Source organism: Anomaloglossus baeobatrachus, chromosome 1 (genome assembly GCF_048569485.1).
Source record: "Anomaloglossus baeobatrachus isolate aAnoBae1 chromosome 1, aAnoBae1.hap1, whole genome shotgun sequence".
Taxonomy (NCBI): Eukaryota; Metazoa; Chordata; class Amphibia; order Anura; family Aromobatidae; genus Anomaloglossus; species Anomaloglossus baeobatrachus.
In genome coordinates, this window is record NC_134353.1 from 593,883,708 (window position 1) to 593,911,349 (window position 27,642).

The 27,642-nt window shown below is 47.1% G+C and overlaps 1 protein-coding gene across 1 annotated transcript in view; it reads right to left on the bottom strand.

Moving 5' to 3' along the window:
- TRPM6 (transient receptor potential cation channel subfamily M member 6) overlaps positions 1–27,642 on the bottom strand; it is a 340,636-nt gene that overhangs the window by 141,285 nt on the left and 171,709 nt on the right. Inside the window, 3 exon segments of the mRNA XM_075318063.1 lie at positions 1,210–1,324; positions 1,474–1,648; positions 5,516–5,767. Coding sequence (XP_075174178.1) covers positions 1,210–1,324; positions 1,474–1,648; positions 5,516–5,767 — 542 coding nt within the window.

Genomic DNA, 27,642 nt, shown 5'->3' on the forward strand with positions numbered 1-27,642 from the left:
TCTACTGCTTGGAGGCAACCTTGACTGTGCCCTGGCTTCAAGCCACATGTCCAAGCCCTTGCCTCCTACTGCCGCATCCAGCTCAAAAATATTAACAAAATCTGATAGTCAACTACGAATTAACTACAAGATTAGTGCAAGCCCTTGTTATCTCTCGTTTCAAACTACTACAATATCCTCCTCTTTGGACTTCCAACGAACACACTCGCACTGCACGAGTCAAGCCTTAACACCTTACTACTAGAGCTGCTTCAACCAAAGGACCTACTGTCTTCTATCCCATTACCTTATTGAAGTAATCCTGTGAGAACAGGATCCTCTCCATGTGTACCAGTCTCTCACTATATGTCCATTTACTATACTGGTATACTATATGTACACAGACATGGACAAAAATGTTGTTACCCTTCTGTTAAAGTAAGAAAAAAATGCTATGTTCACAGAATTATCTTGAAACTGACAGAAGTCATTTCTAATTTACATTCACTACATTACAATCAACTAATGAAAATCAGACATTGTTTTAGAATTGTGGTTCATCAGAAAGATTTAATAATAAACTAGTGAACTTGTCCTGGACAAAAATGATGGTACCCTTAGCTTAATATTTAGTTGCACAAACTTTTCAGGCAATCACTGAAAATAAACGATTTCTTTAATTCTCAATGACACTTCTGCACCTGTACCATTCAGGCGGATTACTAACACCATTAACACTAGAAGTCCCAGAGAAAGGTCATTTAACATTTCTACCTTTGGAACCCAGAGACGGGTCGAATGACTTGAAGGATTTTAGCTAACATCCTATAACCACCGTCTTTTTTTCTGTAATTAAGGCCATTACTGTCGCACCACAGGAGGTTGTTGTTTTCCATTGAGTTTAGCCATTCAGTTTCTAGTTAGTTCTATTCAGTTTATTGTATTTGTCATTTGACCCTCTTTCGGGACTTCAGGGGGGAGCTCGAAATTTCCGGGACTTCTAGTGTTAAAGCAACAGCTTCCTAATGTCTGTTTGGTTGCATATAAATTAATTTAATAATTATTCATTATAGGCATATACTATAAGGGACACTATGATGAGATATGAAAAAGCAAAAGATCCATATACCGATCTTGCACAAGAGCACTCAGGTGCCGGTGTCCACCCAAGGTGAAGCCCCTTATTGATAGACCTTTGCACTATACTTTAATATGCACACTGGTACCTACTAGAAAAAAGAAATTAGCAGGTTGACCATGATGATGTACTGAACAAAAAGGTAGACAGCTTGCAGGAATGGGGTGATGAATGAGCCAGGGGGACAATCTGGATCTTCTTCACAAGCTGAAAAGAGACAGTAAATAAAAGTCAACATAAATGTGCAAAATACATATATGAAGGAATTCTAACCTAAGTTGCCAGCATAGTATATAGCAATAATCATTATTTTATAGTACTAAGTATTAATCAATGTAAAGAGTATTAAGCCTTACCATCTATTTCATCAGCGTAGACTTCACCATATATCATCCAGTATGGCTCAAATACAATATCACGAGCCAGTGTCCATGAAGGCAACTCTGATGGAGCGAGAATAGCTTGCCGAGCCACACCAAAGGATAGCAGAACAATAGCCATTATAACTACAATGCCAAACATGTTTGATGTCTGGGGAAAATAAACAAAATACAGTTTAGCAGAAGAAAGAAAAGGGAACCTGTGACAGTGCCTACAAGTAGTCTTCAACCCCCTGCAGATTTAGCAGGTTTGATAAGATGCAAATAAAGGCCCCATCACACTAAGCAACATCGCTAGCAACATCGCTGCTAACGAACAACTTTTGTGACGTTGCTAGCGATGTTGCTGTGTGTGACATCCAGCAACAACCTGGCCCCTGCTGTGAGGTCGTTGGTTGTTGCTGAATGTCCTGGGCCATTTTTTAGTTGTTGCTGTCCCGCTGTGAAGCACAGATCGCTGTGTGTGACAGCGAGACAGCAACAACTAAATGTGCAGGCAGCAGGAGCCGGCTTCTGCGGAGGCTGGTAACCAATGTAAACATCGGGTAACCAAGAAGCCCTGTCCTTGGTTACCCGATATTTACCTTTGATACCAGCCTCCGCCGCTCTCACTGTCAGTGCCGGCTCCTGCTCTGTGCACATGTAGCTGCAGGACACATCGGGTTAATAAACCCAATGTGTGCTGTAGCCAGGAGAGCAGGGAGCCAGCGCTAAGCATTGTGCGCTGCTCCCTGCTCTGTGCACATTTAGCTGCAGCACACATCGGGTAATTAACCCGATGTGTGCTGTAACTAGGAGAGCAGGGAGCCAGCACTAAGCGGTGTGCGCTGCTCCCTGCTCTCTGCACGTGTAGCTGCATGCACTGGTAACCAAGGTAAATATCGGGTTGGTTACCCGATATTTACCTTAGTTACCAAGCGCAGCATCTTCCACGCGGCGCTGGGGGCTGGTCACTGGTTGCTGGTGAGCTCACCAGCAACTCGTGTAGCGACGCTCCATCGATCCCTGCCAGGTCAGGTTGCTGGTGGGATCGCTGGAGTGTCGCAGTGTGACATCTTACCAGCAACCTCCTAGCAACTTACCAGCGATCCCTATTGTTGTTGGGATCGCTGGTAAGTTGCTTAGTGTGACTGGACCTTAAGTTAGAGCCTGCAAACTTCAAACAAGAGCAGGATTTATTAACAGATGCATAAATCTTACAAACCAACAAGTTATGTTGCTCAGTTAAATTTTAATAAATTTTCAACATAAAAGTGTGGGTCAATTATTATTCAACCCCTAGGTTTAATATTTTGTGGAATAACTCTTGTTTGCAATTACAGCTAATAATCGTCTTTTATAAGACCTGATCAGGCCGGCACAGGTCTCTGGAGTTATCTTGGCCCACTCCTCCATGCAGATCTTCTCCAAGTTATCTAGGTTCTTTGGGTGTCTCATGTGGACTTTAATCTTGAGCTCCTTCCACAAGTTTTCAATTGGGTTAAGGTCAGGAGACTGACTAGGCCACTGCAACACCTTGATTTTTTCCCTCTTGAACCAGGCCTTGGTTTTCTTGGCTGTGTGCTTTGGGTCGTTGTCTTGTTGGAAGATGAAATGACGACCCATCTTAAGATCCTTGATGGAGGAGCAGAGGTTCTTGGCCAAAATCTCCAGGTAGGCCGTGCTATCCATCTTCCCATGGATGCGGACCAGATGGCCAGGCCCCTTGGCTGAGAAACAGCCCCACAGCATGATGCTGCCACCACCATGCTTGACTGTAGGGATGGTATTCTTGGGGTCGTATGCAGTGCCATCCAGTCTCCAAACGTCACGTGTGTGGTTGGCACCAAAGATCTTGATCTTGGTCTCATCAGACCAGAGAACCTTGAACCAGTCTGTCTCAGAGTCCTCCAAGTGATCATGAGCAAACTGTAGACGAGCCTTGACATGACGCTTTGAAAGTAAAGGTACCTTACGGGCTCGTCTGGAACGGAGACCATTGCGGTGGAGTACGTTACTTATGGTATTGACTGAAACCAATGTCCCTACTGCCATGAGATCTTCCCGGAGCTCCTTCCTTGTTGTCCTTGGGTTAGCCTTGACTCTTCGGACAAGCCTGGCCTCGGCACGGGTGGAAACTTTCAAAGGCTGTCCAGGCCGTGGAAGGCTAACAGTAGTTCCATAAGCCTTCCACTTCCGGATGATGCTCCCAACAGTGGAGACAGGTAGGCCCAACTCCTTGGAAAGGGTTTTGTACCCCTTGCCAGCCTTGTGACCCGCCACGATCTAGTCTCTGATGGCCTTGGAATGCTCCTTTGTCTTTCCCATGTTGACCAAGTATGAGTGCTGTTCACAAGTTTGGGGAGGGTCTTAATTAGTCAGAAAAGGCTGGAAAAAGAGATAATTAATCCAAACCTGTGAAGCTCATTGTTCTTTGTGCCTGAAATACTTCTTAATACTTTAGGGGAACCAAACAGAATTCTTGTGGTTTGAGGGGTTGAATAATAAATGACCCTCTGAATAAACTTTTCACAATTTAAAAATAAATTAAAAAAAGAAATAACATTCTTTTTTGCTGCAGTGCATTTCCCACTTCCAGGCTGATCTACAGTCCAAATGTCACAATGCCAAGTTAATTCCGAATGTGTAAACCTGCTAAATCTGCAGGGGGTTGAATACTACTTGTAGGCACTGTATGTCCGATAATGCTAATAACCTGGAAATATGGGGTTAATCTGCAGGTTAATAGCGTTATTAGGGCACCAGGGAGAAAATCAATTATATTACTGCCATAAGCTGCTGGCTTTCAGTGATGCAGGCATGCTGGCATGGGTACAATCAACGCTAATGGCACCAAAAGACTCAGCTGTAAGAATGTCGTAGATGACTGTCAGACAGTGGCAGGGTGTGCTTTTGGCCTCCGCTCTCAGTGCTGTGAGCGGTGACTGTAATTGTTCTGGACATGTCTGAATGACTAAAAGTTGGTGGCTCCCTGAAAAAGTAAAGTTCAATTTGTCCCGGGTGTCACACTTTCAGTACTACGGACGGGTACCTTCCTAACGATATAAAACTGCAGATTACCCTATATCTGCAGGTTATTAGCCCTGTCAGATATAACAGGTTCCCTTTACTGCCTCATTTGCAAATGAAATAAATGCGGATTTAATCAAGAATGCAGCAACATATAGACACTATAAAAGGTGTTGATTAATGTTGAGCGAGCAGGCCCGCCACCGCTCGATACTCAAAGCATCTGGGTGCTTGGACAAGTATTGTGGGTTCTCAAATTTTTTTGTCAGGGAAACAATGACTACACCGCACAGACTTGCTTCACTGCATGATCTATGCAGGCACCTTGAGGAGTGCCATTTACAGTCTCTAAATGGCTATCACTGAGGTTAAAACAACGTTTTTGGAAGCAGATTGTCAAAAGAAAACAAACTCCACACTCCCTCACCGTGGAAATGCTCTGATTGTATATGGTCGGAGAGCTGAACTGCCTAATCATTGAATTTCATTATACTCGTTACTCGAGCTGAGCCCTTGCAGAGCGTCTGACCTGCTCGACTCAAGGACCGAGTACTCGAGCATTTTAGTGTTCGCCCATCTCTAGTGTTGATTGATTTCCCATAATTCCCATAAATATGGTATGTATTTGTGGTATGTTGGTGGCTACTCTTACTGACAGATTCCCTTAAAATCTAAGCACTGTACAGTTACATAGTGGCCATATTCTATTGCTAATACAGCAGAACCCTTAACCATGCTCATATAGTAACATAACAACAACTATATAAAAACATTTTTCATTATTCTTATGATTTCTATTTCTAGTCCAGCTATGACTTTTCTTGCACCATTAAAGATGGCAGAAAAAGAAACCGTGGTCAGTGGTTAATCAAATAGTATTTTAGCAGGAAGCAATGGAGTGAATTAAGGTGTGGAACAAATTCATTTCCATACCGCCCACATGCACTTCTTATCGCTAAATGGACGCCGTTATACAAAATTAACTCTTGTGAATTTGTTTCACTCTTACCATCTTCCTAATCATCGTGATATAAAGTCCAGCTTGCTGGTTCACAGCGAAAAAATCCAGAAGTCGCGTATACCAAAAAATTATGTCCAGGCAGTAAATGAGTCTCCCCGCTGTTTGCACAGGAGGAGCAGCCCAGCGTAGGGCAAAACCAACCACAAATAGGATCATAGCTATGGAGTCTATCACATTCCAGTACTCGCTCAGCCAGACTTTCAGTTTCTGAGTTAATTTTCCAGGTTCTGACATCAAAACCTTAAAAAACAAAAATAGGAGATAAGAATATTTTTAATATATACATACATACATACATACATACATACATGTACAGAAATGTAAAGCAAATGTCCATAAAAAACGATGAGCATTATTCCCTTTATAGCTAGAACTTGTCTTTGCTTTTTTGTCTAGGTAATATCTATTTGGATAATACAAGTATAATATATTATTATTCTTTAGTCTACACTTAGCAAATTTCCATTGTATGTTGCTAACAAACTATCAAAGTATCTAATTCAAACCGACTTCAGCATGGCTGGACTTCACAATGCCAACTGGAAAGGTTATGCCAGCAGCCATCAATGGGACACTGGAAAACTACCCTTTCGGGTCAGTATATGAATTTACACTAACTCAAAAAACACATAAGGAAATACTTAAAGGGAACCTGTCAGCAGAAATTTCGCAATAAACCTAAAAGATTCCCCTTCTGCAGCTCCTCGGCTGCATTCTAGAAAGGTTCCTGTTGCTATTGTGCCCCCTTTGAGACCTAAATAAATAGTTTATAAAGTCTTACCTTTTTGTATGCAAATTTTTTTTTATGGTCACGGGGGCGGGCTGTCTTGCGTCCGTTATTTGCCTCCTGCCGCTTTACGCCGTCCCCCATTGCTCATTTCCATACATGAGGACGCTGCCCAGTGCTCCCGAGGTCTCGCGCATGCCCAGTGGCACTATCGCAGGACAGCACTGTGTAAAGCGTAACCGCTGGTGAGGTGATTGCGCAGGCGCGAGATTATGGCGGCGCTGTTATTGTCATCAGCAGCGTCATCCAAGTACCCGCCCATAATCTCACGCCTGCGGCAATAGGTGACGTGGGTTCATATGGCCAGCGCTTGCGCATAACAGTGGAGGCAGAGGGAAAAGCGCGGGCACGAGATTATGGGCGGGTACTTGGATGACACTGCTGATGACAATCACAGCGCCGTCCATAATCTCATGCTTGCGCAATCACCTCACCAGCGGTCATGCTTTACACAGTGCTGTCCCGCGATAGTGCCACTGGGCATGCGCGAGACCTCAGTAGCACTGGGTGGCGTTCTCATGTATGGAAATGAGCAATGGGGGACGGCGTAAAGCAGCAGGAGGCGAATAACGGACGCAAGACAGCCCGCCCCTGTGACCATAATAAAACATTTGCATACAAAAAAGGTAAGACTTTATAAAGTATTTATTTAGGTCTCAAGGGGGGCACAATAGCAACAGGAACCTTTCTAGAATGCAGCCCAGGAGCTGCAGAAGGGGAATCTTTTAGGTTTATTGCGAAATTTCTGCTGACAGGTTCCCTTTAAGAATTTCTATTTTTTTTTTCTGAATGATGGGTACGTGCTGACAAATGTATCAGATTGGTTGGGGTCGGTTTCCTCAGATCCTCTTCAATGACTCAGAAAGCAGCCATGCAGCGCTATGCTCAGCAGTCAGAAGCTCGGAGCTTCTACCTGATAACTTGCACAGAAAGATGTCTAGGCTCAATATAGTATAAAGTAAAGTAATCAGTAGACATAGTGTAATCACTCATCAGATCATGAGGAATAAAAGATTCAAATAATAAAACATTTCTTAACCTTGATGTGAGCCCTAAGTGTCAAAAAGGCCCTGAGAATGTTTTTTTCATCCTCTCTGGAGTTGCCCAGTGCTTAGCAGATATTGGTCTCAAGCGGTTTTGTGGCGCCCCAGGACCTGGTCGCCACAACAGCATTGCCCTCCCAAAGGGTTAATGCTGAGCCTGAAGGTAATTGGGAGATCCATTGGCCAGCAAGTTTAACACCCAACGCAGTTCTCCCTCCGGCCAGCAGGGGGAGCTCTGAACCTGGGATTCCAGGGAGCATCCCCTTAAGCCTGGTCTGAGGGAGGAAGTAGTGTTCAGTCTGTAGAGAGCAGTAGAAGTGAACAGACGCAGAGTGAGCTGTCCTGTGAATCTGGGGCCTAGAGCTAGAGTAGCTTGGCCCAGAGAAGCAGGAGTAGCTGAGAGGCAGCGGAGAGATTCGGACATCGGAGTCTGTGGCCACCAGGGCTTAAAATACTCCCTGGTAGCCGAATCCGAAGGGCAGGAGAGCTGCAAGCACCTGGCCCACAAACATCCCAAAATTACAGCTGCAGCATCAAGGCCGGTGTGGATTACAGCAGAGAAGCACCAGAGAGGGAGCCTGCGCAGCCTGCTACAGAGGGAAAGGGACGCACCAACAGTCCCAGCAGCACAGAGGGCCATTGCTGGATTCAGAGAAGCAGGGTCCTATCGTAACAAAGCAAAGTACAGGAGTAGGCCTCATACTCAGCTGGCCAGAGAGATCACCCCAAATACTTCCAGGCCGACCGGATCCCCATCACCACCTGTAACGGTCTCCCAGGACTGGACTGTTTCCAAAGTAAAGAGGAAAAGGTAAAGAGACTGTTGTTTATGCCTGGTTCTTTCATCGCCTGTCGGCCCTGCACCGTGTTAGCCACACAACACCATAGACTTTCACGAGCACCAACTGTGCCCCGGGCATTGCTCCACCTGTGGGGAGCAGTACCACCATTGCTGCCATAACATCATCCCGGAGGCCTCACACAGCAGCGGCGGCTTAATAGCTGCATACCACAGGTGGCGTCACGAACACAACTTTATTCACCAAGCCACATATTTTACTGACACCCACCAGGGCCACGGAGCCGGGCCCAGCCACCACTGACTACCACCGGACTAGTCCGGCCCGGCACCGGGTGTCCCACAGCCCAGGGGTGGGCGAGTCAACTTTGGCGTCACGAACAGGATTTCGTGCCCGGTCCCACCGGGTACTGTGCGCCTGCAGAAACTGTGCCTGAAAGACTGTGTCACTATTTGAAAACTGCCGCCGCCATTAGCCCCACTGAGCGCAGGAAGAAGGGGGGCGTGCCTGACAAAGAGCGCGAAGGGAGCGCACCATCAGAGCAGAGCGCTGTTAACCCCGCGCGACCCAGAAGGGAGTTTGAAAAGTGAACGGAGCCTGGTAAGGTTCACTAAGGGGGAGGAAGATGTCCGACTCGGAGGAAGAGCAGGTGGCTGCCATAGCCCGAGGCGCCGCAGCACCGGCCGAAGCAATCCCAGTCGCCGCCGCCCCAGCCCCCGCTGTAGTGCCGGTAATGCCGATCACAATGCCGTACATCCCGGGAGCAGAATGGCTGCCGCAGTACTCCGGGGAGTCCCATACCTTGAGCGACTTCAGAGAAAGCCTGCACAGCTTGTTCCGGGTGTATCCACTGACTGAGAGCCAGAAGGTGGGCATATTAATGGGGCAGCTAGCCGGCGCAGCCCAGCGTGAAGTGAAGTCCTGGCCTGATACAGATAAAAGGGACAGCAACCCAGATACTGGCCAAGCTAAAGAGTACTTTTGACACCCGCACCGCAGCAGAAATAAAGATGAGATTCTTTGGGTGCAAACAACGGGCCACAGACAGCATACGGGACTATGCCTTAAACTTGCAGGAGGCCCTGAAAGCAGTTAAACAGGTGGACCCAGAGAGTGTACGTGAAGAACACAAACTCCTAACTGAGCAGTTCATAGAAGGGCTCCTGTCAGATGCCCACAGGACCCAGCTGCGTATCATGGTCCTGCAGAACCCTGCTCTGGACTTTGCAAAGTTTAAGGACCAGGCCATCCGGGTACTGAGAGAATCTACACCGAGTGACCCAGTATCCCTCCGGCCTCTTGCTATCACGTACCCCGGGGTGGTGCCTGCAACACGAGCCGCTGCAGGGGCTGAGGCGCAGTCCCTGGAAAAGGATCCCACTGCAGAGCTCAGACAGCAGGTCCGGGAGCTGACCAAAACTGTAGCTGCCCTTGCCAAGACCGTGCAGTCTCTACAAGTGACCCCATCACCTGCAAGAATCGAGTTGGCCTCCAGCCCAGATGACGTCCCATGGATGCGACAGAGGAGGATTCCGCCGACCCGAGGCAGAGACACAGACCGGTATGATTCAACGGGACAACCGATCTGCCGCCGCTGCAGCCAGGTGGGCCACATTGCACGACACTGTCCTTTAAATGGGCCGAGCCTGGGGCCAGGAGCCGACCCCCAGGTGTAAGGAAGCCCGGCTCAACCCCCAGCCGCAGCAAGTATGTGGGAGGACGACCGGTCCTTCCTATTGTGCTGGATGGGATCCCTTTGAATGCTCTCCTGGATACGGGGTCCCAGGTAACAACCATCCCATATAAACTGTACAAAAGATATTGGGATGATTCAGACATTGACCATGGCCCAGATGATGATTTAACAATTGTGGCCAGTAATGGTCAGCCCTTGCCTCAAATTGGGTACAAAGAAGTAACCATTAAAGTGGGGCGGGTAGAATTGCCATGTCAGGGGATGATAATTGTAGATATTGATCGCAAAGAATCTGACCCACTGCTAACCTTTGGTACAAATGTGATAGAAAATTGTATTGCCGAAGTGATAATTTTGTTGCAACAGGCGTCTGAAACTGCCAGCTCCGGGCAGCAGCGTGCCCTACAGAGGGAGATCCGAGCCCTGATGAGGAGGCAGCAGGTAGAGCTGGACGGAGGAAAAATTGGCAGTGTGAGGGTAAGTGACCCCCTCCCCATTGCAATACCCCCAAGAAGTGAAATGTTGATATGGTGTCGGGCAGCAATAGGCCTCAAGGGTCAGGACTACCATGCCTTGGTAGAACCGGTGTATTCAGACAGTAGGCCTGGAGTCCTGATAGCCAGAGGGGTAGCAGATGTCCGCAAGGGGAGAGTGCCCGTCCGTGTCCTGAATTGTGGGGAGGAGGAAGCCAAATTGCCCCAGTACGCCACTGTAGCAAAACTGTACACTGTCAGCAACAATACCATCAAAGCAGTGGAACCCTTGATCCCGTCTGACCAGGCGGAAGACAATGGCTCCAAGGGGCAGCTGGAAGACTGGTGCCAAAAATTACATGTGGGCACCGACTCCACCCCCTCACACCAAAAGCATGGGGTTTACCGGGTGGTACAGGAGTACGAACGGGTCTTCAGCAAACACCCCCTAGATTTTGGGCAGGTGAAAGGGGTTAAACATCAAATCCCCACGAGTGATCATCATCCCATTAAAGAGAGATACCGCCCTGTACCCCCCGCACAGTATCAGCGTGCCAAAGAGATGTTATGGGAAATGAAGGAGGCTGGGGTTATCAGAGATAGTTGTAGCCCCTGGGCAGCTCCACTAGTGCTCGTAAAGAAAAAAGATGGTACAATGAGAATGTGCGTAGATTACAGACAAATTAACCGCATTACACATAAAGATGCTTATCCACTACCCAGAATAGAGGAGTCACTAACAGCCTTAAAGTCAGCTAACTATTTCTCCACCTTGGATCTCACCAGTGGGTATTGGCAGGTTCCCGTGGCAGAGGCGGACAAGGAGAAGACTGCATTCACGACACCAATGGGCCTCTGTGAGTTCAACTGTATGCCATTCGGGCTCTGCAACGCCCCAGGGACATTCCAAAGGTTGATGGAGTGCTGCTTGGGCCACCACAACTTTGAAACCGTGCTATTGTACCTGGATGACGTCATAGTCTACTCCAAGACTTATGAAGACCACCTGAGGCACTTAGCAGAAGTGTTTGAGTCCTTGTCGAAATATGGCCTGAAGATAAAGCCGTCCAAATGTCACCTCTTGAAGCCAAAGGTACAGTACCTGGGTCATGTGGTCAGCGCAGAAGGTGTGGCCCCTGATCCGGAGAAAGTCACCGTAATCAAGGACTGGCCAAGACCCACCACGGTAAAGGAGGTGCGGCAGTTCCTTGGACTGGTGGGCTACTACCGAAGGTTCATTGATGGTTTCACCAAGATAGCAGCGCCCCTTCAAGATCTCCTGGTGGGCCAGCCAAAGCAGGCTAAGAAGCAGAGCCCTCCATTTGAATGGAGCAGCCAACTAGAAACATCCTTTGTCCGGCTGAAAGGGGCTCTCACGGGAGAAGAAATTCTGGCCTACCCTGACTAGAGCCAGCCGTTTGTACTGTATACAGATGCCAGCAACGTGGGACTGGGAGCAGTTCTGTCCCAGGTGCAGGGAGGCAGAGAGAGGGTGATAGCGTACGCCAGTAGGAAGCTTCGGCCCACAGAAAGGAATCCAGAAAACTACAGTTCCTTCAAGCTGGAGTTCCTCGCTATTGTTTGGGCAGTGACTGAACGCGTCAAGCACTATCTGGCGTCGGCCAAGTTCACCATCTTCACGGACAACAATCCGTTGACACACCTGGCAACAGCCAAGTTAGGTGCGTTGGAACAGCGATGGATGGCCCGGCTGTCTAACTTTGACTTTACCATCAAGTATCGGGCTGGCAAGAAGAATAACAATGCTGATGCGCTGTCCAGAATGCCTCACTTACCCGAGTCTGGAGAAGACCTGGATGAACTTGAAGAGATATGGAATGTCTCAATGTTAATAACTGTTTAACTCCATATCAACATATCAACATGGATTTATGAAGGATCGCTCCTGTCAAACTAACCTGATCAACTTCTATGAGGATGTAAGCTCTCACATGGACCGAGGAGAATCATTGGATGTCATTTATCTCGACTTCGGTAAAGCATTTGACACTGTCCCACATAAAAGACTGCTAAGTAAAATGAGAAAGCTTGGGCTCGGGGAAAATGTGTGTAGATGGGTAGGTAGCTGGCTTAGTGGTAGAAAACAAAGAGTGGTTATTAATGGTGCATACTCAGATTGGGCCAGGGTTACTAGTGGGGTGCCACAGGGGTCTGTATTGGGCCCCCTACTATTTAATATATTTATTAATGATCTGGTGGATGGTTTACAGAGTAAAATATCAGTATTTGCAGATGATACAAAACTATGTAAGGTAGTTAACACAAAGGAGGACAGTTTGCAACTACAGATGGATTTGAGTAAATTGGAGAATTGGGCTGAAAAATGGCAAATGAGGTTTAACACAGATAAGTGTAAGGTTATGCACATGGGAAGGAGAAACAGATGCTACGATTACTTACTAAATGGGAAACTGCTGGGGAAATCAGACATGGAAAAAGACTTAGGCATCTTAGTGAATAAGAATCTAAATTGGAGTGCCCAGTGTCAGGCAGCAGCCACCAAAGCAAATAGGGTGATGGGATGCATTAGAAGAGGTCTGGGGGCACGAGATGAAAACATCATTCTCCCTCTGTACAAATCACTAGTCAGACCACACTTGGAGTATTGTGTGCAATTTTGGGCGCCGGTGCTGAAGAAAGACATTACTGAACTTGAAAGGGTTCAGCGGCAGGCTACTAAAATAATAAATGGAATGGGTGCATTACAATACACGGAAAGGTTATCAAAATTAGGTCTATTTACTCTAGAAAAGAGAAGACTTAGGGGAGACCTAATAAATATGTACAAATATATCAGAGGGCCATATAGAGATCTCTCCCATGATCTGTTTGTACCAAGGACTATGACAAGAACAAGGGGGCATTCTTTTCGATTGGAGGAAAGAAAATTCCTACATCAGCATAGAAGAGGGTTCTTCACGGTAAGAGCAGTGAGGCTCTGGAACTCTCTTCCTGAGGAAGTGGTGATGGCCAACTCACTGAATGAATTTAAGAGAGGAATGGATGCATTTCTTGTTAGCAAAAGTATAGAAGGTTATAAATAGCATACTCTTACAGGTAGATAGAAGATCGACCTAGATTATTAGAGGAATGGGGGGGGCTGCAATACCAAGACAGGTTATTAAACTTGGGGTTAGTTAGTTAGGAAAAACAAAGGCTTAGGGGGATCTAATCACAATGTATAAATATATGAGGGGACAGTACAGAGACCTTTCCAAAGATCTCTTTACACCTAGGCCTGCGACTGGAACACGGGGGCATCCGCTACGTCTTGAGGAAAGAATGTTTAATCATAATCACAGATGAGGATTCTTTACTGTACGAGCAGTGAGACTATAGAGCTCTCTGCCGTATGATGTTGTAATGAGGGATTCACTAGTAAAATTTAAGCAGAGCCTGAACGCATTTCTTGAAAAATATAATATTACCAGTTATGTATATTAGATTTTATGACAGGGTGTTGATCCAGGGAACTAGTCTGATTGCCGTATGTGGAGTCAGGAAGGAATTTTTTTCCCCATTGGAGCTTATTTGACACATTGGGGTTTTTTTGCCTTCCTCTGGATCAACATGTTAGGCTACGGGTTGAACTAGATGGACTTAGAGTCTCCCTTCAACCTTAAAAACTATGAAACTATGAAACTATGAAAGATAGAGTTACCGGCTTTCCATCATCAGGGTGTTTCCCAGTGTGAGCATGCTGTGGGAGTGAAGCGCTCGAGCCAGCACGAGGTCTCGGTCAACCCATTACTCCACCATAATTGGGAAGAGACACAGAACGGTGACCCGGCTGTGCGATTGGTCAAAGGAAAGCTAGCACAAGCTGAGACTTATCTTGGCCCAGATGCTCCAGAAGAAGCCCAGCAGTTGTGGAAGGAGAGGGGACGGCTGTTCACCTACCAAGGCAAGCTCTGCAAGAGGTATGTCAACTGGCGAACAAATGAACTTGTCTGGCAGATAGTGGTCCCACAGAGGGATGCTCCAATGGTCCTAGCAGCTTATCATGATAACGCAGGACACTTCGGGTGGAAGAAGTTGGAGACCCTACTCCGTGATCGGTTCTACTGGGTGCACATGAGAAAGACAGTCGAGAAGTGGTGCCGAGACTGTGGTCCGTGTAATCTGAGGCGGAAAGATGATGCCAGCCAGAGGTCTCCCCTACAGCCAATTGTCACGAAGCAGCCCCTGGAGTTGGTGGCCCTGGACCACGTGAAGTTAACACCAAGCCGGTCAGGCTATGTGTACGCCCTCACCATTGTGGACCATTACTCGCGTTTCCTGGTAGTAGTGCCCGTGAAGGACCAGACAGCCAGAACAGCAGCGAGAGCATTTCAGGCCTACTTTTGTCGACCTCACGGTTACCCTGAAAGGGTACTGACTGATCAAGGTCCTGCATTCGAGGCAGAAGTGTTCCAAGAGTTCTGTAACATGTACGGTTGTAAGAAAATCAGAACCACACCGTACCACCCCCAAACCAATGGATTGTGCGAGAAGATGAACCATGTGGTTATTGATATGCTCAAGACTCTACCTTTGGAAGAAAGAAACCAATGGCCAGAAAAGTTACCAGATCTGGTAGACTTGTACAACCATATCCCGGTAAATTCGACCAACTGCAGCCCTGCTTACCTGATGCGAGCCAGACCTGGCAAGTTACATGTAGACTTTGAGATGGGGACTGTGTCACCTGAGGCGGTTCAGGAAATAGAGGATTGGGATACAGAGCGGCAGCAGCGGTACCGTAAGGTCCAGGAATGCGTAGAGAGGAGCCTGTCTCAAGCAAGAACGAGACAAGAGCAGCATTACAATCAAACAGCCCCAGCAACTCCCTTAGCACCTGGAGAACAAGTCCTTAAAGGGAACCTGTCATCAGAAATTTCGCCCAAAAGCTAAAAGATTCCCCCTCTGCAGCTCCTGGGCTGCATTCTAGGAAGGTCCCTGTTATTATTGTGCCCCATGTGAGACCAAAATAAAGCCTTTATAAAGTTCTACCTTTTTGTATGCAGCTTCTGTAAATCCGTCACGGGGGCGGGCTCTCTGCCGTCCGTTATTCTGCCTCCTGGTCCTGTATGCCGCCCCCATCGCTCCTTTCCATATCTGATGCACCGCCCACTGCTCCAGCCATCCCCGCGCATGCCCAGTGCCAGTCTCACAGGACTGAGCAGTGTGACCGCTGGTGACGTGTGCGCAGGCAAGTGATTATGGACGGGACTGTGACTGTTATCAGCAAGTACCCGGCCATAATCTCTTGAGCGCGCAAACCTCTCCAGCATTCACACTGAGCTCAGTGTAGATGCTAGACTGTATGGGCTGCTTCCAGGGATGACGCCCCTTTGTCATGTGATAGTATTTCGAACACGTCCCTATCACATGACAAAGGGACGTCATCCCTGGAAGCAGCCCATACAGTCTAGCATCTACACTGAGCTCAGTGTGAATGCTGGAGAGGTTTGCGCGCTCAAGAGATTATGGCCGGGTACTTGCTGATAACAGTCACAGTCCCGTCCATAATCACTTGCCTGCGCACATGTCACCAGCGGTCACACTGCTCAGTCCTGTGAGACTGGCACTGGGCATGCGCGGGGATGGCTGGAGCAGTGGGCGGTGCATCAGATATGGAAAGGAGCGATGGGGGCGGCATACAGGACCAGGAGGCAGAATAACGGACGCCAGAGAGCCCGCCCCCGCGACGGATTTACAGAAGCTGCATACAAAAAGGTAGAACTTTATAAAGGCTTTATTTTGGTCTCACATGGGGCACAATAATAACAGGGACCTTCCTAGAATGCAGCCCAGGAGCTGCAGAGGGGGAATCTTTTAGCTTTTGGGCGAAATTTCTGATGACAGGTTCCCTTTAAGAAGAAGCGGAGGACGCATAAATTGGATGATCAGTGGGAAAACGAGCCCTACACCATTATCCCCTCCAACTTTGACAATAGTAATGTATGCCTCATAAGCAAGGATGAAGGCAAGACCTATCAAGCAATTTCTCGAGACCGCCTGAAAGCGTGCCCTGAACGGTGCAGAACCCAAAAAGAAGTAGAAGAAGTACAAGAAAGTCCCCAAAGTCAAGAAAAAGAGGAAGAGATGATCCAAACAATCCTTGGAAAATTCCCCAAAACTTGGACCCGAATAAACAATGCCATAGTGGTACCAGTCTTGACGTTCCCGCAGTTGGTCAAGCCAGAAACAGAAGAGGTTCCAGATCCACCTAAAGAACCGGCCGCTCCAACACGAGGTGACACGCCAGCAGTGGAACAGGAGGTTCAACCCCCTGCCAGTGGTGAACCTGCCGTACCCTTGGCGAATCTGAGATCCCGTAGGCAACCGACACGTATCCCTGTCAGGGTTAGGCCTACCAATCACACGGGGGGGGCAGACACTAAGTAGTCAGGGACAAACCCCAGAGCTACGCCGGTCCCAACGTAGCACTCGGGGACAGCCCCCTCCAAGGTATAGAATATAGAAAGTAAAATACCTAACAGAATGTAAATAGTTATGTGAAATGTCTGTAATGTTGTGTATAAAATGCTTTTTGTCTTAGGTGATTAAGTAAATGGACAATTGGGCCACTGGACTATGGGTGGCCAACACCTAAATTGTTCATAGTTAGCACCAGTGTGCTCAACACCCCTGAAGAAAAACCCGTCCGGCGTGCATAGAGTGGGGTCATCAATGCTCTGACGCACGCCCAGAGCCTACGTTGGGGGTTTGATCGCGGCGGGTCCCCCATGGAGCAGTGTAATGGACACCCGGCGGGGAGCCACACTGGACTCTTATAGTAGTGTTTAAGTTTGTAACGTTTAAGTAATGTGAAGGTATCCTTCAGGCTGACTTCTGATGGTGACTACCAACTCGCCTTCCTTAGCCCTTGGTGGTTTGGGGTAACCCCGACTTTTAGTCCCTATGGGGGTCACCCAGGGAAGTTGCTGAAGCCTCTCTCCCCTTCGTTTGCCGTTTGCTTGTTGCCTGGGCCAGATCACTCCAGCTGCTTGCCTCCTGTGAACTATGGGCCCTAACTGTGGCTACGTGGCTGCGGCTTTAAGGTGTTGTGGTGTGGGCTTTGAGGGCCCCACACCGGCAGGTTTAGCAAGGAAAGGTGGATCTATCCCCGCTCCGGGATCTGCCGCCCGTTTGGGCCTGGTACTCCCTAGCAGTCTCCTTACTTCCCACTCTGTGCTCTCTCTTTAGCTGGAGACGGGTTTCGGGTAGCACTCCTAGGTGACCGTTCTCCCCCGTCGGTAGCCACTGCGCGGGCGCTGTCAGACTGCAACAGCCCCAGGGGTAGGGGTCAGCTCCTCTCGGAGCTCCCTGGACTCTGCACTGAGCCGGCTCACTGCTCCTCCTCTCCTGTTCTTGCCTACGCCACCTAGCAACCAGGCTCTCTTACCACACCCCTTGAGTGGAGATGGAGGCTTTTGGCCCCCTCCACTATTCCAGTGAAGGTGAAGGCTTTTCCCCCTCCTGGGATCCCCAGGGGTCCTCTCATAGGTACATGTGTGAGACCTGATCACTATGCGCCTGTGTAGTCACACCTCGGTCAGCCTTCTGGATTACCTGTTTGTACTGTCCCCAGCATGGGTGCAGTACTCAGTGGTGCCTGACCAGGTCAGGGGCGCCACAAATGCACCTCCCATAATGGGATGAAATGTTGTAACATGTTATGTTTGTTTCCACAGTCCGGGAGTACTGAATTTAACTAAGGGGGAGTGTGGCGCCCCAGGACCTGGTCGCCACAACAGCATTGCCCTCCCAAAGGGTTAATGCTGAGCCTGGAGGTAATTGGGAGATCCATTGGCCAGCAAGTTTAACACCCAACGCAGTTCTCCCTCCGGCCAGCAGGGGGAGCTCTGAACCTGGGATTCCAGGGAGCATCCCCTTAAGCCTGGTCTGAAGGAGGAAGTAGTGTTCAGTCTGTAGAGAGCAGTAGAAGTGAACAGACGCAGAGTGAGCTGTCCTGTGAATCTCGGGCCTAGAGCTAGAGTAGCTTGGCCCAGAGAAGCAGGAGTAGCTGAGAGGCAGCGGAGAGACTCGGACATCGGAGTCTGTGGCCACCAGGGCTTAAAATACTCCCTGGTAGCCGAATCCGAAGGGCAGGAGAGCTGCAAGCACCTGGCCCACAAACATCCCAAAAGTACAGCTGCAGCATCAAGGCCGGTGTGGATTACAGCAGAGAAGCACCAGAGAGGGAGCCTGCGCAGCCTGCTACAGAGGGAAAGGGACGCACCAACAGTCCCAGCAGCACAGAGGGCCATTGCTGGATTCAGAGAAGCAGGGTCCTATCGTAACAAAGCAAAGTACAGGAGTAGGCCTCATACTCAGCTGGCCAGAGAGATCACCCCAAATACTTCCAGGCCGACCGGATCCCCATCACCACCTGTAACGGTCTCCCAGGACTGGACTGTTTCCAAAGTAAAGAGGAAAAGGTAAAGAGACTGTTGTTTATGCCTGGTTCTTTCATCGCCTGTCGGCCCTGCACCGTGTTAGCCACACAACACCATAGACTTTCACGAGCACCAACTGTGCCCCGGGCATTGCTCCACCTGTGGGGAGCAGTACCACCATTGCTGCCATAACATCATCCCGGAGGCCTCACACAGCAGCGGCGGCTTAATAGCCGCATACCACAGGTGGCGTCACGAACACAACTTTATTCACCAAGCCACATATTTTACTGACACCCACCAGGGCCACGGAGCCGGGCCCAGCCACCACTGACTACCACCGGACTAGTCCGGCCCGGCACCGGGTGTCCCACAGCCCTGGGGTGGGCGAGTCAGTTTAATTTCTACATTGACAGTAATAGGGTTGCCCATCACAGAAAACCCCAAGTCGTGACCTTTGTTTATGGACCCTGAACAGTACAGGTGACTTCGCACAGGCTGTTTGTACATCGAGTCCTTGTTTATTGCTTGGAAGTGTGTGACTATGCGTTGGTTGTCTTGTACAGCACCAACCATTTCTGAATAGACATCAGCAGTGAATCTTCCCCTTGCTTTATAAAATATAGTATTTCTGTACAGATATGACGGAAAGTCTTGGCATCCTTGACATTTTCCAGAAAGTGAAGTGTTTCTCCCAAAGAACTATTGCAATTTCACGTTTTGTCATACACGTTTGTTTTTCTGTGCTCTTCCAATACACAAAGGAAATAGAGGAAGGCAAATTGGACATACACTACAGTTCAAACATGTAGGCTAATTTACATATTTCCTTATTTTGAAAGAAAAGTACATTTTTTTTTTCAATGAAGCTAACATTAAATTATACAGAAATACCCTCTATACATTGTTAATGTGATAAATGACTATTCTAGCTGCAAACGTCTGTTTTTTAATGCAATATCTACATAGGTGCATAGAGGCACATTTCCAACAACCCCCACTCCAGTGTTCTAAAGGTACATAGTGTTTGCTAACTGTGTTAGAAGGCTAATGCATATTTAGAAATCTTTTGAAAACCCTTGTGCAAGTATGTTCGCACAGCTGAAAACACTTTTGCTGATTAGAGAAGCTATAAAACTGACCTTCCTTTGAGCTAGTTGAGAATCTGGAGCATTACATTTGTTGATTTCATTAAATTCTCAAAATGGCCAGAAAAAGAGAACTGTCATGTGAAACTCGACAGTCTATTCTTGTTCTTAGAAATGAAGGATATTCCATGCGAGAAATTGCCATGAAACTGAAGATTTTCTACAATAGTGAGTACTACTTACTTCAGAGGAGAGCACAAACAGGCTCTAACAAGTGTAGAAAGAGAAGTGGAAGGCCCGCTGCATAACTGGGCAACAAGACAAGTACATTAGAGTTTATAGTTTCAAAAATCGACGTCTCACGGGTCCCTCAACTGGCAGCTTCATTAAATAGTACCAGTGTCAACGTGTACAGTGAAGAGGCGACTCCGGGATGCTGGCCTTCAGAGCAGAGTGGCAAAGAAAAAGCCATTTCTGAGACTGGCTAATAAAATGAAAAGCTTAAAATGGGCAAAAGAACACAGACATTGGACAGAGGAAGATTGGAAAAAAGTGTTATGGACAGACAAATCGAAGATTGAGGTGTTGGATCACACAGAAGAATATTTGTGAGATGCAAAACAACTGAAAAGATGCTGGAAGAGTGCCTGACACCATCTGTCAAGCATGGTGGAGGTAATATGATGGTCTGGGATTCCTTTGGTCCAGGTATAAGGAGATTTGTACAAGGTAAAAGGAATTTTGAATAAGGAAGGCTATCACTCCATTTTGCAATGCCATGCCATACCCTGTGGACAGCACTTGATTGGAGCCAATTTCATCCTACAACAGGACAATGACCCAAAGCACACCTCCAAATTATGTATGAACTATTTAGTGAAGAAGCAGGCAGCTGGTATTCTCTCTCTAATGGAGTGGCCAGCCCAGTCACCAGATCTCAACCATATATTTTCTATTCATTATGTAACTCATTTGATAAATGGTTAACAGTGCTATCCAACATCCCAGGTTCCCTTTAATTTAGGGTAAATTATCTATCCAAATTACTTGAATAAAAAAAGTGGACAGAGAATTGTAGGCCATGCTAATTTTGATCAACTTATAACATTTAAGGTGTACCTAGTAATCTTGGATGCGCAATAGTAAAGCAAAGAGCCTCCACTTCTTGATTCCCTAGAACAGGGGTGGGGAACTTCCTGCCTGTGGGCCGCATGTGGCCAACGATGGCCTTTTATGCGGCCCCGGGCAGATTCCTGGGAGTGGCAGTGCTGGAGCTTGTAGGCCGCTGGCCCTTTAAATCACCGTATGCGCTGCTTGTGCAAACCAATTTGAACTCCCGCTGGCCACTGTCAGCGTTCTCAAGACTAATTTGTGAGCGGGTTTAGCGCTCTGCGCTTCCGTCCCACAGCAGATTCACAGCTTCCAGTAGTGTGCACCTGCCCCTCTGCCCTCCAGAGCGGCATGCCCACCCCTCTGCCCTCCGAAGCGGCGTGCTTGTCCCTCTGCCCTCCAGAGCAGCGTGTCCATCGCCTGCACTCAGACGCTGTGTGTCCGGCGCCTGCCCCCCTGCGCTCTGTGCCCCGTCCAGTGCTTTGTGGAAGTCCAGTTCTGCGTACCATTGCCCCCCCTCCCCAGAGTTGTGTGCAACCCTCAGTGCTGTGTCCCCCCACCACCATGCTGTGTATCACCCCAGGTTTGTGTCCCCCCAGTGATATTAGGGCCCTACAAGTGCTGTGTGCAACCTCCCAAGTGCTGTGCGCAGGCCCCCCGTTCTGTGCAGACCCCCAGTACTGTGTACCCTCCGAATGCTGTGTATCACCCCCAGTGTTGTGTTCCCCCAGTGTTGTCCTTGCCCCCTAGTTATGTCTGTGCTCTGCAAGTGCTATCCTTGCCCCCAATCCCCGTCTGCCCCGCTGGTGATGTCTGTGCTTCCCCCAGTGATATCTGTGCCCCTCGCCCCTCTTGTGATGTCTGTGGCCCCAGCCCCTCTTGTGATGTCTGTGGCCCCAGCCCCTCTTGTGATGTGTACGCCCCCCAGCCCCTATTGTGATGTGTACGCCCCCAGCCCCTCTTGTGATGTGTATGCCCCCAGCGTCTCCTTTGATGTGTGTATGCCCCAGCATCTCCTGTGACGTGTATGCCCCAGCATCTCCTGTGATGTGTATGCCCCAGCATCTCCTGTGACTTATACATCACATTGGAGATGCTGGGGGCATATATACCACAGGAGACACTGGGGACATATACAACACAGGAGGGTCTGGGGGCTTTTATATCACAGAAAGGGCTGGGGCATATATATATATATATATATGCCCCAGCCCCTCATGTGATGTATGTGTCCCCAGTGTCTCCTATGTGATGTATATACATCAGTCCCAGCATCTCCAAATGTGATGTTAATGCCCCCACCCCGCCATTAATGTATGTGCCCCCAATGTCTCCTGTGATGTATATACAGCAGTCCCAGTGTGTCCTATGTGATGTGTGTGCCTCCAGCATCTCCTGTGATGTATATACAGCGTCTGTTATGTATGTATTATATTATAGTATATGATGTATATGATTTACCAATCTTATTATCACAAAGAGTTGACTACGCACCAGACCGAGACAAACCTGGAAAAGCAGTTGTCTGAAGAAACATGATAAGTATCACCGAACATCACAGCAGCACCAAAGAGAAGCAGCTCCGGCCACCACAGTAGGGGTGAGTTAATTGTTTGATAGCAGGATCATTTTCACACTGATAATTTGGTGCGACCCCCGAAGGTTGGTAAAAATTTCCAAATGGCCCCCGGCAGTAAAAAGGCTCCCCACCCCTGTCCTAGAACATGCAATTTTGTAGATGTTTTGACACACCAAGCATGACCACATTGGATGTCTACGACACGCTACAACTATTTTCTGACAGACAAGTGAAGTACAACATATACGATATAACACTTTTGAATATCAACCCTATTTTCCAATTTTTTTTTACATTTCCTTGCCTTAATTCTGGTATATCTCTCGCAAAATATGTGTTTTAAATTAGTTTTCCAAAACAGTTCAATATATTTAACCAATATGATATACTTTCTTTTTATTAATTAGAAAGGCTGTGACCTTTTTGAAATTAATTATTTTTATTACTTTTTCATTATTATTTTCAAATTAAAGGGATATTCCACTTTTAAAAAAAGTAGTCCTGAAATCATAGTACTCATGAAACATACCAAATCATATAGTACTCCACCTCCCTGAGTCCAGTGCCAGCTCTTTGCTGCTTGTACCACCTCTGTGTTTTGGCTGCAGCGGTGACGTTATGTCAACAGCTAACTTCACCACTGCAGCTAATCACAGAGATCTGAGAGTTAAATACAATGAAAGTTTGGACCTGTCATGGCTACCTGAGCTGTTTCATCTAAACAAACATGAATGTATAACACTTTTGCTAAAAACTGTAATCTTTTAATTAACAATGGTATCCAATTCTTATACTTCTTCAGCGCCTAGGCTTGTGCTAGTTAAAAAAATATATATAAAATTAACATTAGTCACCACCCCCTGTTCCACTGCCATCTCTTAGTCGCTGCTCCCAGTGACTGTTATAGTATAAAAGTTACAACTATAGAGCATGTGACCGCTGCAGCCAGTAACTGGCTAGTGTGCTAGAGTTGTGACATCAACACTATAGACAATAAACAATCACTGGGAGTAAGAGACAGCACTATATCAGGGAAAAAAGTAAGAGTAAAGCCAATGTTATTATTTTCAGTTAGTACAAACCTAAGGCTATGTGCACACGTTGCATAATTTCATGCATTTACGCTGCATTTAGCCCTGCAGCGTAAGCACATGCGTCCTGCGTCCCCTGCCCAATCTATGAAGATTGTGCATTATCCGTGCGCACGATGAATGCAGCATTTTGAGTGTCAAAAATTTGACAAAAATCACTGCATTTAAAAATGCAGCATGTCACTTCTTTCATGCGCTTTGGATGCTGCTCCCACTCTGTCTAGCCACTCCTTGGCTAGGTCCTTCCCGGAGGGATATCTGGCTATTTTCTGTGTCGAGACTCCTAACGGAGACTCCATGGACCTTTTTGATTTGCATACTTACCAGGCGGTAATGCACCTAGGATTTCACGGTGTTGAGCGCCCTTCACTGGCTGCCGGCAGTGTTTTCTGGCTGGTCTCCCCGAGATCAGTGATTGTTTTGTCCCACTCGGTCTATGGGAGAGGCAGCATCCTGAGTGCATGGAATCGGGATCTATGCTGTAAACACATTTCATCCATTACGCAGTGTTTCTGCAGCGATTTCCAGCACACATGCACTGCCAAATCACTACAGAAATTTCAGCATGTACATGCGCACATAGCCTAAGGGCTGAAAGAACATGTAAGAGGAAAGCCCCTTTAAGGAGAACTTTACAATTCTTACAACACAAAAAAATCAACAAAAGAATATCAAGCAATCGTGTCAAGAACATTAAATCAGTGGCAAAAGTAGGCTTTACATGCTGCGACATCGCTAGCGATGTCACTCGTGAAAGCACCCCCGTCATTTGTGCGGCACGGGCAAATCGCTGCCCATGGTGCACAATATAGTTAGTCCCCGTCACACGGACTTACCTGCCTAGCGACGTCGCTGTGGAAAGCGAACCAACTCCTTTCTAAGGGGGCGGTTCGTGCGGCGTCACAGCGACGTCACACGGCAGCCGTCCAATAGAAGCGGAGGGGCGGAGAGCAGCCGAAAGAAAGTGACACCCACCTCGTTGCCGGAGGACGCAGGTAAGGTGTTGTTCGTCATTCCTGGGGTGTCACACGTAGCTGCCTCAGGAACGACGAACAACCTGCATCCTGCAAACTCAACGATATTTGGGATTAGAACGACGTGTCAACGATCAACAATAAGGTGAGTATTTTTATCGTTAGCGGTCGTTCGTACGTTTCACACGCAACGATGTCGCTAATGAGGCCAGATGTGCGTCACAAATTCCTTGACCCCAACGACATCTCATTAGCGATGTCGTTGCATGTAAAGCTTCCTTTACTTGACATATATGCAGCCAGGGTTTCCCCAACAGAAAGAAATGTATCTATCCAGTGTCATTTACAATTATGTGTTAAGGACAGAAAATCTAATACATAGTGGATGCACACACAAAAAATACTAAACAATGCTAAAATTCTAATACCTTATTAAATATCAAAAGCACATCGATGCCGGAATAAAGTTGTTGTGTAACATAATTATGTATTGTAATTCGTTAAGTGACAAATTATGTAAGAAAACCAAGATTGAGTGTAAGCCTAGCTACATATGACTGAAAAAGAGGAAGTTGGTAATGCCAATCACCACAAAATGACATTGAACCAAGTATAGAAATAGCAACTATCATTGACCTTACATGATGGGCCCAAAGGACCTTGAGCTAAGATATGGATAAGTGATAGGAAAGCCGATATATGAGGTCAGGAAGTGTGTAATCCAGAAGGTAAATGGATGACAACGTACATAGCCCATGTACTATAAAGAGCAGCACCCAAAGTAGAAAATAAGGTTGGAAGTGCAGCAATGGCATACCATCAAAAGGTAGAGTGTGTCATATGGAGAATCTAAAAAAGTGAAAAGGGAAAGAGAGGGGAGAGAGAGAGGGCCTACCATGAAGGACATGGTCATATAACCCTATAAAAAGGTAATTTCCATGGAGTACTGCTGGGTGGGGGCTAGCCATATCCCCAGCACACAAGACTGGTAAGGCAAGCACCATAAGCGCAAGTGAAGGTGAAGAAGACAAATAATGAATGGTATAACTCTCTGTTAATCACGGACCATGCCCCTTGGACATCGGACAAAAGGAAAGCCTTGGTGGTGTTTATGGCCAGATACAGGTCACCAGAGTTGTCCATATAGAAAAAAATATAGAGAGAATACAAATTAAAGCCAATGTATACTCAGATGGCGGAGTCCAACCAAAGCAACTGCACTCCTGGTTGGCCGGGTTTATTGAGTTTTACTACAGATGTAACCTAATTCCAAGTTATGCACAGGATTCAGTAGTCCACAAACAGTCCAGAATGTCCATCATTGATCCTCCAGAGTTTGAGTAGACCATGTCAATTCCTGATGCAGATGTGACTTGTGGATGGTGGGGCCAGTATGTAGAATCCCCCCCTTTGTTGCTCAGTTTGTACTCTTGCAGCAAGGCTTAACCTATACTACCTAACACTACCCTGCTTTTTGGATAGACTCCACATTTTCCGGGGTAGCATCCTGGGATAAAAACAGGGCCCTTCGTGACCACTGGGCTCTCCTCATCCCAGCACACAGAGTTTAGGTAAAACTCCAAATTCTTCTTTCATGTCCATTTCTCCTTGTACCTTAGATCTGAAGTTTTTGTCTCTTCATGTTCCCATATATGAGCATTTATATGGCTTTCATCTGCCATTTGCAGAGGTTACATATACCTTTCCCATACTTGCGCTATAGTTTTTATGGGCACCAATTGTTACCATCTCGGGTCTGTTTTTGGTTTCCCAGGTTATATCCTTATATGCTCGTATGCATTTCTTCATGTCATCGGAGTATTCATGCAAGGTCTCTAATTGTGCATATTTAGAGTATGTGTTTCTCTATCACATCTGTATCTTTATCTGTATTCAATTGACATCACAATTGTTAATTCTGAGCTCTGCCTATATTGGATTAAAAAAATGACCATGTTGGTTTTAAAATACTTTTGATAATGAAGTGTTGGAATTTTAGCATTGTTTATTTAATAGTTTTGGTTTGCCTATCCACTGTCTATTGGCTTTTCTCTTCTAAACAATTTCCGCTTATACAGCATGCAGCACCCAATCTAATTGTTTGTAGCTGTGCCCCCTACTTTTGCAATATCATTGACAGGGTTTACCCAGTAAACTAAAACAAACATGGAGGTTTGTGATGATGATGATAAGCTACTGACCATCAATGGCATGGCCTACATCTAACTAGAAAGAGTATGTACAGCTGACCAAACACTTGTGCTCATTTTGTCAACAACTATCTCTCACGACTCCTTCTAAGGCTGCTTTCACACTACGTTTTTTTTTAACATGCGTCATGAACGTTTTTTTGCTGTAAAAGCGGATCCTGCTTTTACAGCAAAAAAACGCATGCAAACGCATGTGCTATTTTGCAGGATCCTGTCACTTTAAGTTTATGGGCCAGCATTGGAGTCATGTGATCGGGAGTCAGTGGAACTGAACGTGATAGACTGGGAGCCGGCTCGTAACTAAGGTAAACATCGGGTAACTTGCTTGGATACCCGATATTTATCTTTGTTACCAGCGTCTGCAGATGCCAGGAGCCAGGCTCCCTGCACACGTAACCAACGTAAACATCGGGTAACTAAGAGAAGCACTTTCCTTGGTTACCCGATATTTATCTTGGTTACGAATGTCTGCAGCTCTCAGGTGGGGGAGAGAGAGAGTAGAGGGAGAGGGAGGGGAGAGAGGGAGGTGGGGAGAGACAGAGAGGGAGGGGGAAGAGGCAGAGAGGGGGAGAGAGGCAGAGAGGGGGAGAGAGGCAGAGGGAGAGAGGAAGGGGGAGAGAGGAAGGGGGAGAGAGGAAGGGGGAGAGAGGAAGGGGGAGAGAGAGACTGATCACCCAAGACTGGTTTCTGTGCATGCTCAGTAGAGCAAGCAGGATCCTGTCTATCAGCACGCCAGCGTTCACATACGTTTGCGTGCAGTATAGTCAGGATCCAGCAATTTGCAGTATTTGGATGCAGCTCAAAAACGCTACAAGTAGCGTTTTTGAAAAATGTTAAAAAACTGCAACTTGCTGGATCC